The 10527-nt window shown below is 40.5% G+C and overlaps 1 protein-coding gene across 1 annotated transcript in view; it reads right to left on the reverse strand.

The window, feature by feature from the left end:
- LOC101845388 (tubulin polyglutamylase TTLL11) overlaps window positions 1-6294 on the reverse strand; it is an 18234-nt gene extending 11940 nt beyond the window's left edge. Inside the window, exons 1-4 of the mRNA XM_035968396.1 lie at window positions 6106-6294; window positions 5677-5773; window positions 2483-2616; window positions 988-1101 (exon numbers count right to left, since the gene is read on the reverse strand). Of these exons, the coding sequence (XP_035824289.1) occupies window positions 988-1101; window positions 2483-2616; window positions 5677-5773; window positions 6106-6294 (534 nt within the window). The remainder of the gene's footprint in view (window positions 1-987; window positions 1102-2482; window positions 2617-5676; window positions 5774-6105) is intronic.
- Between the last annotated feature and the right edge of the window lie 4233 nt (window positions 6295-10527).

The raw sequence follows: 10527 nt of genomic DNA on the forward strand, positions 1-10527 counted from the left end.
GAGGGAGAGAGGGTGGGGGAGAGAGGGGGAAGAGAAAGGGGAAGGAGGGAGAGACAGATAGAGAAAGTGACATAGACAGAGGGGGATAAAGGAAGAATGATAAAGAAAAACGGACAGATACTAAGACAGACAGAGAAAGAGAAGAAATAATAAGAGGCAGAGAGAGAGAGAGAGAGAGAGAGAGAGAGAGAGAGAGAGGCAGAGAGAGAAAGACAGACAGAAAGAGTGAAGCAGCAAGAGAGAGGAAGAGTCGGGAGACAGAATTAGGAGGAGGTGAAAGCGAGTGAGAGAGGCGAGAGAGAAGGAGGCAGACAGGACAATGTGCACTCATACATACATAAATCAGCGAAGTAAGAATGAAAAGAGTGTTCATGCGGCCATTGCTTCGGTAATGACATCATCCTAGACGGTCAGATAGCATAAGAACGTATAGCCATCATCTGTATTTAGGTGCTGTGTGCTTGCACGTGCTCGCACGCGCGCGCGCCTGCTTGTGCGTATGTGTGTTGTTATTTTGTGTGAGCGTGTGCTTGCGTGTGTGTTGTCGTTTCGTGTGAGCGTGTGTGCTTGCGTGTGTGTATGCTGTTGTGTTGAGTGTGTGAGTGGGGGGGGGGGATCCACATAATAATGTACAGTAACATACTGTGCTCTCTCGGTTAGGGCTGGATCCTGCTCGCCAAATTTGAGAGTGGCGATTCACGATTCAGTCGGCTTCAAAGAATCGCGAGTACGCGAGCGCTCGTGGAGCTGTGGCGGAACACTGACTGAAATGGAACAGGGTCATATCAACGCCATTTGGCGAGCGCGAGTCCCACTCTTGTTGTTCCGCCACCATTTTGTATTATTATTGTTATTATTAATACATCATCATCATCATCATCATCATCATCATCATCATCATCATCATCATCATCATCATCATCATCATCATCATCATCATTATCTGATCATCATCAATTCGTTTTTAACGTTGTTTTTTCCTTTTACCATTTCGACAGAGGCGCCACTAGGTGCAGATTTCCCAGCTCGTGCCGGCAGCCACCGAGCCTCGTGAGCGCGTACAGGGGACTGGACGGGGGAAGTGGAGGATCCTTGGTTCACCTGTTGGAGGAAAAAAAAATTATTTTAAAAAAATAAAAAATAGTTACATTTTTATTGACCCCTGAAAGGCAATTTGATTAACCATGGCAAAGATACAACATACATACATACATACAAACATAAGTAATTAAACAATGTATACATACATAAATACATACACGACATGTGCATACATAAATGCACAATATTGCACCAATAGAGAACAATTCCACAACCATGCTATCGCTAGTTTAGTTAGCTTTAGTAAGAGTTTTACGGCACCTGCAACACTGTCAGGTTATTTAAGTGCCGAAGATTAGAAGAGTTACTAGAGTTACAAACAAAATGTAAATAAACCAAACACAAGAAAAAGGAGGAGAGATCAAAACGATTGATGTTTGATAAGAAAGATGGAGCAAACCACACCAGAGTACCCTCCAACAACCCGCTTGTTGTTTTTGTTTTTGTAAAGTGTTTTACGGCGCTCGCAACTGCATAAGGTCATATGAGCGCGCGGGACACACCTAATATTTTCAATTGGTAGGAAATTTTGAATTTTGCCCGGGTGGCGGCCGAAGCCTACTCTTATCGATTTTAGACCACAAAGGGATCTTTAACGTGCGCAACTTGCACACGGGACCCGCTTGTTTGAGTAAAGAGAAGCAGCACATCGACACAATAACGGTTAAACACAGAGCAGGGAAGAAGCAAGACAGACAGACAGACAGACAGAAACAACAGAGGGGAAGAAAAGAAGTAGGACCTTCCAGTGGCGCCCTCCCACTACCAGCTGCTGGGACGTAAAGAGGGAAATAAAACTCGGTATTATTGGTCACTAACAAAACTTTGTATAGTTTTTACTTTAGCTTGATTTCTTAAAGCACATCGGCAATAGGTCCAGAGTTAGAAACCTAACAGCGACGGACAATTTTCTTCTCGAAAATGTGAGGCAGCGTGGTGGAATCAGGCTCTCGTCAATTTTGGAGCATGTAGAGTTATTGGTATCATCTTAAAGCTTGGTCACCTGTCTTTATTTGAGTGGAAAAAATATCCATTATCTTGAATACAAATCGAGATATTTGCGAAAGAAGGAGGTGGCGGTCACCTGTTTTCAGAGGTAAATTTAGTAAGAAAATAACTGCAAAGATTAGTTATTTCCTTAGCTTAAGAGTCCGTGGTAACTGTGCCTTTAATCAACGTTTTCAGAAAAATCCACTCAGAAATGAGTTCTTTAATGGGCATGAAAGGTGTTGAGCCAAAAAACCAAAATTTGATAAAAAATTCACAAACCTGCAGAAAAATGCAAGTTTCTTCACTTTGATTATTTTGACGAGAGCCTGATTCCACCACGCTGCCTCACAATTTTAGGGTAGCTAAGTTGCACCTAACTGTGTGAGCTTACGTGGTTAGTGAAGATGTCCATTTCCTCTGGCAGGAGCCAGGTGTCCGGCATGAAGTTGTAGTCCTCGGGGAACACGGACTGCATCAGGAGGAGCCATCGGAACAGGTGGATCTTTTCACAAACTAAGTTGGAACCTGACATGGATGAACACAATGCTATCATAATCATTAACTGTTTAATCCCCTCCTCCTCCTCCTCCTCCTCCTCCTCCGCTTTTTAACCAAGGTTGACCCTGGGTGAGTAAAAAAACGTCCTTGTACAGTCCTGACTCTACTCCACCCCCCCCCCCCCCCCTCAGCCCTATTTTTAAAACAGAAACAAAACAGAGAAGATACACCAAACAAAATGTCTATACACTGTCAGGTCATGACACATCAGAGCGGAAATTCAATCGTTGGCCAGTGTTAAAGACCCAACACTTAGATAGGAAAAACTTATGGAGGTTTCGTATTCCGTGCTATTGGTTGCATCTGCTCAAGAAACATTTTGTAGATATTCAAATTCCTAATGTTGAACTTAGCAAGAAAAAATATGTAGTTTAGACAGGGGTTTTTTTTCGTGTTTTTTTTTTTTTTTTTCCTTAGGAATTTTGCTCTCGAGGCTTAATGCATTTTAACATCTTGTCGACGAAATGCACCATTTACTGATCGAGGGAGGGTCTATGAGAAATGGACATACTTACTACCAACTTCCCAGCACCACTTACACTCTCTTGCAAATGAACACACACACACACACATAATATATTAATATGTGAGGCAGCGTGGTGGAATCAGACTCTCGTCAATTTTAGGGCAAGTAGAGGTATTGGTATCACCTTATAGCTTGTTCACTTGTCTTTATTTGGATGGAAAAAAACATCCATTTATCTTGAATACAAGTCGAGATATTTGCGAATGAAGAAGGTGGGGTCACGTTTTCAGAGGTAAAATTAATGAGAAAATGGCCGTCGAAGATGAGTAATTTCCAGAGCTTAAGAGTCCGTGATAACTGAAAATTTTTAATTTTTTGTGCCTTTAATCAACGTTTTTCAGAAAAATCCACTCAGAAATCAGTTCTTTAATGGGTACGAAAGGTGTTAAGCCAAAAAACAAAACAAAAAAGTATTAGAATCCACAAACCTACGGAAAAATGCAAGTTTCTTCACTTTGATTATTTTGATGAGAGCCTGATTCCACCACGCTGCCTCACATATAATAATAATATACATTCACACATATACTCTCAAAAACACGTATGCACATCCAAACAAATAAAAAACAAACACATATGCACAAACTCACAAGCAAATACACACACACACACACACACACACACACACACACACACACACACACACACATACATAAACTCAAGCAAAAGAAAAAGGGAGTGTATACAGACCCGGTAACCGGGAACAAAGTCACAAAGTATACAGACCCGGTAGGGGAACTCTTTTGTGATTTCGGAAAGTTTCAGCGCCCTCTTGGCTCAGGGAAGACCTAGGTTCTTCTAGATCTATGGCCTAGGTCTAGATCTAGACAGACAGACATATATCATTGATCTAGTTTCGAGGCAAGCCTAGATCTAGATCTAAATGAAGATTGCGGATGTCTTTTCGAAGAACGATCGTTTTCCCTCCGTTTTGGAGTTGGAGGAATCACTATTTAATTTGAAGAAAAGAAAAATGCAATATTTCAATCGAGCAGTGACCCTCTCTATTTCTCTGCCTCTCTCTCTCTCCTCTGTGTATCGCTCGCCTTCCCCTATCTTTGTCTCGTTCCCTCCTGCCAACTGGGGCATGTCATATATATACATTTTGCTAGCACTTCTCTCTCTCTCTCTCTCTCTCTCTCTCTCTCTCTCTCTCTCTCTCTCTCTCTCTCTCTCTCTCTCTCTCTCTCTCTCTCGCTCTCTCTCTCTCGCTCTTTCTCTTTCTCACACACACGCACACACACACACACACACACACACGCACACACACACACACACACACACACACACACACACACACACACACACACACACATACACACTACGGGGTCTGGGCGCTGAAACTTCCCGAAATCACAAAAGAGTTCCCCTACCAGGTCTGTATACTTCGTGACTTTATTCCCGGTTACCGGGTCTGTATACTTCGTGACTTTATTCCCGGTTACCGGGTCTGTATACTTCGTGACTGTATTCCCGGTTACCGGGTCTGTATACTTCGTGACTTTATTCCCGGTTACCGGGTCTGTATACTTCGTGACTGTATTCCCGGTTACCGGGTCTGTATACTTCGTGACTTTATTCCCGGTTACCGGGTCTGTATAAACTTCGAAAGAAAAAAACTAGAAATGAGAGAAAAAAAAATCGAACCCAACCTTCAAAAAAATTATAAAATCCACTAAAAATACTTTATTATAATAAAGGCTTGTCCATCAATGTCTGACGATGACCAGCACATCTTCAGAGGAGAATATTTCTAAAGCGAAATACCCGAAGATGATATGTGAAGCGTTCTGACAAAATGAGTTACTTCTCGCAATCCACGAAGGTAGACATTGGCAAAAAATCAACACTAAGGTCAAATTAGTAGATTTTCTATTGATGCCCTATTATTTATTTTATAACACGCCTATTTTTTCATACTTATAAATTATAAAAACTGTACCTATAAGCATAAAGTATGTATAAAGGCTTGAATCCGAGAAGTAACTCATTTTGACAGCACATTTCACATATAAGGGTTAGAATGATTTGTGGTTTTGCTATATGGCCATTCAGACCAATTCTAACAGAGGAGATAAGTATTGCTTCATTTCTAAAGGTGGCTTTGCGCACTGCAGACTTCCCTCTTGACTTCAGCATATTATTTCCTTTTTCATGACGCCAAGTATCACTTGCTGTGTTGTGTGATTGCTGCTTTCCAGGTGCTGTAAAAAGTAAGGCTCTTCCATGTTCAGGGATTAATGTTGCAGACTTTTGGAGACATTTCCAAAGTTTCTTTAAAGTGCTGTTTTTGGTAGCCAACTCTTTTTTCCGCTTTCTTTAAGGGCAGCTTGGAATAGACTGTCACCTTTGGGATTCTAAAACCCATAATTTGTAATCACGCTATTATTTCACGTAGGTATCCTAGTAAGAAAAATTGAAAGATTTACTGTGGATTTGAGCATTTTCACTTTGTCGAGAACAGAACCGAATAACAAGTAATTAATGACGTCACTACGCACCAGGAAAATCGTTCACTTGACCTGACTTGATCTTTGCATCAAACTCATACGGAAACCAGGTGATGTCACACGCGTGGTCTTTTGGTCTGGTCTTCACCTGGAAAATAATCATAGCCAGTATTACAATAACAGCAACCCCCAAATGTGCTTTCAAAACAACAGAAACTGTGCTCATCATAATAACAATAACAACAAGAACGTTATATTGATAACAACAACGACGATAACAACAACAAGGATAACAACAACAACGATCAACGATAACAACAAAACAACAACAGCAACAACAACAACACAAACAACAAAAACAACATTAGTGAAGCTTTAAGGAGGAAGAGGTAATAAAATGAAGGAGACACAGAAAATTATTTTCTAGGCTACAGCTCTACTCCCCTTCCCTCCTACGCTCCACAAGTCACGTGCACTTACTTCCTTCCAGCCCATCTGAGGAATCACCACAGCCAGAATCTCTTCACAAAAGGCGTCCGCGTCACTGGTGTCCACTGTCAGCACTCTGCCGGACACTGGCTTCTCCGGACGCCCGCTCTGTCCAGGCAAGCTGGCCCTGTCAGCCAGTAGATGGATGTCACACTCGGAGCACTTTGACACCATCTCCATCTTGACTAGTTTCTGTAAGCTGTTAAGTAAAAAAAAAAACACGTCTCTATGTTTAGAATTCAGAAGTGCTTATATCGGCTACGTATAGGGGCTTCATAACATATGGCCCCTATAAGCAAACCACCCCACCCTTCCTTTCCAATTAACAAGAATGGGACTTGCAACCGTAAGGTTGTGAGTTCGAATCCGGTCAGGGGCACAGCGGTGTGTCCTTGGGATTTTCTACACGAAATGTCCTCACTTCACCCTGATGGGAATGGGTATCCGGCAATAGACAGGGGAAAATCTTGTAAGTTTTTAGCTTTTGAGTGCATACAATCAGCAGTTTGCACTGCATGCTTCCGGGGAAGCCGATAATGTTCCTGATTGTCTGAAGGGTAAGTTGTAACACGCATAGCACATGCTGTAGAGCAAGGATAAGCGCTATATGAATGCAATTATTACTATAAAGGTTGGTTGGGGAGGGAGGGTTGATATTATTTTTTCCCCAGTCCTTGACGAAATTGAAAGGTCGGTGAGAATATGACAAAACAACAAAAAGGAGCAACAAGTCAAAAATAACGTTCGTACTTTGCTCAACCCTTTTGAATTGTGCTGCACACATTAAGAAAAATGCTGTGCCAGGAAAGGACTTACGATCTATTGAATTGACGCTTTAGTGTGCGGACGTGGGTGCAGGAGAATCTTTGGAAAGAAAGCATTATTACTCAGTTTTGTAACAGTTGCCATTTCATAATCTTCTATGGATCTTTTATGTAGAAATTGTTACGTCCTCATCCACACAATCTAGGTCACTTAGGATTATGAGTAAAGCTTCGACCCAGCATCCCAGGGCCAACCCGGGCTGAGAGGGATATTATAAGGTTCCAGCAGAAAGGTCAAGATACCCTATGAACATTCTCCACACAGAGAAATCCAACTCCAGTTTGCTGCGTGCGATGGCTGAACACCTGGCCGCCACGTCACAGACTCTGGAGCGCTGAGATAAATCCGTTGCAAACAAGTGAGAAGGATTATAAGGAAATTGAATTTGAGGGATCATTGGTTCAGTCAATCGTTTTTGCTTTTTGAGGGATCATTGGTTCAGTCAATCGTTTTTGCTTTTTGAGGGATCATTGGTTCAGTCAATCGTTTTTGCTTTTTGAGGGATCATTGGTTCAGTCAATCGTTTTTGCTTTTTGAGGGATCATTGGTTCAGTCAATCGTTTTTGCTTTTTGAGGGATCATTGGTTCAGTCAATCGTTTTTGCTTTTTGAGGGATCATTGGTTCAGTCAATCGTTTTTGCTATTTGAGGGATCATTGGTTCAGTCAATCGTTTTTGCTTTTTATTAGTTCTTTGAGAGTAAAGTCTCACCCTTTATTTGAGGGATCATTGGTTCAGTCAATCGTTTTTGCTTTTTATTAGTTCTTTGAGAGTAAAGTCTCACCCTTTATTTCGTTCCTCCTTTCATTCTGTCTGTGCTAAGTTAGTTTCGTTTAAGTTAAAGTAGTAAGTTTGTTTTTTAGTAAGAGTTTTATGGCACTTGCGAAACAAATTAGGTAATGTAAGTGCCAAGATCACTAGGTGGTACTACAGAGTAATATGCAAAGAACCAAGGAGGAAAAGGTAAGTTTGTACTTTTAGCAAAAGTAAAAGTTTACTGCACTTGAAACACAAATAGGTCATAATATGTGAGGCAGCGTGGTGGAATCAGGCTCTCGTCAATTTTGGGGCACATAGAATTATTGGTATAATCTTAAAGCTTGTTCACTTGCCTTTATTTGGATGAAAAAAATATCTGTTTATCTTTAATACAAGTCGAAATATTTGAGAATGAAGGAGGTGGGGGTCACCTGTTTTCAGAGGTAAAATTAGTGAGAAAATGGCTGCCAAAGATTAGTTATTTCCTTAGTTTTATAGTCCATGGTAACTGAACATTTACATATTTTGAGCAATTAATCGACTTTTTCAGAAAAGTCCACACAGACATGAGTTCTTTAATGGGCTTGAAAGGTGTTGAGCCCAAAAACAAAAATCTGATAAAAAGTCACAAACCTGCAGAAAAATGCAAGTTTCTTCATTTTGATTATTTTGACGAGAGCCTGATTCCACCACGCTGCCTCACATATAGGTGTCGAATATCAGACGTTTTACTTGCGAGTAACATACAAAGAAAAGAAGGAAGAGAGATTATTAGAAAGACAGATGCTTGAGCACACCACACCAGGGCACCCACCAATCTCCTGCGAGGAAAGATAAAGACACTGTATTATGATTGGAAAGATGGGAGCAAACCACACAAGAGTTCTCACCACTGAACACTTTCTAAGCGTATTTATTTCATTTTGGTATAGGAACGGGCAGGGCAAGAAGCGAAGGGTGGGGAGTGTTATGGTCCGTTTGAAAGCTTATTTTACAGGACAGTCTTTAAACTCCTGTCTGCAACGGAGCAGGATGACAAGAAGAACCTGCAGAGAATACTGCTGTCGTCATTTTCAAAAGTACAGTATATGTGAGGCAGCGTGGTGGAATCAGGCTCTCATCAATTTTTGGGCACGTAGAGTTATTGGTATCATCTTAAAGCTTGTTCACTTGTTTTTATTTGTATGAAAACAATATCCATTTGTCTTGAATACAAGTCGAGATATTTGCGAATGAAGGAGGTGGGGGTCACCTGTTTTCATAAGTAACATTAGTGAGAAATGGCCGCCAAAGATAAGTCATTTCCTTAGCTTAAGAGTCCGTGGTAGCTGAACATTTATATTTTTTGTGCCTTTAATCGACGTTTTTCAGAAAAATCCACACAGAAATGAGTTCTTTAATGGGCATGAAAGGTGTTGAGGCAAAAAACAAAATTTTATAAAAAATTCACAAACCTGCGGAAAAACGCCAGTTTCTTCACTTGGATTATTTTGACGAACGCCTGATTCCACCACGCTGCCTCACATATTATACTTTTTTTCTTTTTTTTTTTTACAGTTTTACAACAGAGCCAACAAATGAATATTGTTACCAAGGAAACAAACTCTTTGTAAAAATCCAAAGTCGATATTTCTAAAAGATACAGCTTTGATCATTAATTTCTTATTACCTTTGAAGTACATTTTCTTGGTAACAGCATTGAAATTTTTGTTTGTTTTTATGGCTTTTTCATAAAATGATAAATATTGCACAATATACTGTACTTGTGAAAATAACGGCAGCTTTGCTATATTTGTTTTAGTAAGAGGTTGATGGCACGTGCAAGATAATTAGGTCACATAAGTGTCAAAGATTCAACGTGCTAAAAAAGAATAACAAACTAAAACTAAAAAGACACAGGAGAGATTTGGACCATAGATGTTTGATAGAGAAGAAGGAACAAACCACCACAGAGCTCCCGCCAACCACCCACTGCCGAGAAGAGATATGTGAGGCAGCGCGGTGGAATCAGGCACTCGTCAATTTTTGGGCATGTGGAGCTATTTGAGTAATCCTAAAGCCTGTTCATTTGTCTATCTTTCTGGGGAAAAAGTACCCTTCTATCTTTAATAGAAGTCAAAATATTTGTTATTGAAGTAAGTAGGGTAACCTGATTTCTGAGGAAAAATAAGGGAGAAAATGACCGCCAAAGCTCGGTATCTTTGAATGCGTGAGAGTCCTTCCAAACTGAAAATTTACATTTTCTGTACCTTTAATCAACGTTTTTCAGGACAATATACAAAGAAATTTGTTTTTAAATGGACATAAAAATTGTTGAGCTTAAAAACAAAAATTTGAAAAAAAATTCCAAACGGGCAAAAAAATGCCAATATCTTTGATTTCATTATTTTGACGAGAGCCTGATTCCACCACGGTGCCTCACATATCTTCATGATCTACCTGCCACGAGCATAACACACAATCTTTGTGACGGAGTTTATTTACAATTCATTCTGCATAGCTCAGTGCAAGATTGTATTCAGTCCAGATTTCCAAGAACAGAGACATTTCAACCAGAGATCAGATACATTAACGCTGACACAACTATCACTCCCACTAGTAGCAGCAGCACCATCATCACCACTACAACTCATCATCATCATCATCATCATCCAGTGCCAGATCTGCGACAGACATCGGCGATCATGATTTTCCATTCATTCCTTTGCTCGGATGCTCTCAGAAAAGCTACGTTTCCCCAGTGGCGAAGTGTCTATATAATCAAATAATCACTGCTTCCCTTTCTGATTTTGAAACATTGTCGCTGTCAAATTCATCCTTAAACGTAAAC

Source organism: Aplysia californica, unplaced genomic scaffold (assembly GCF_000002075.1).
Source record: "Aplysia californica isolate F4 #8 unplaced genomic scaffold, AplCal3.0 scaffold00056, whole genome shotgun sequence".
In the NCBI taxonomy this organism is placed as follows: domain Eukaryota; kingdom Metazoa; phylum Mollusca; class Gastropoda; order Aplysiida; family Aplysiidae; genus Aplysia; species Aplysia californica.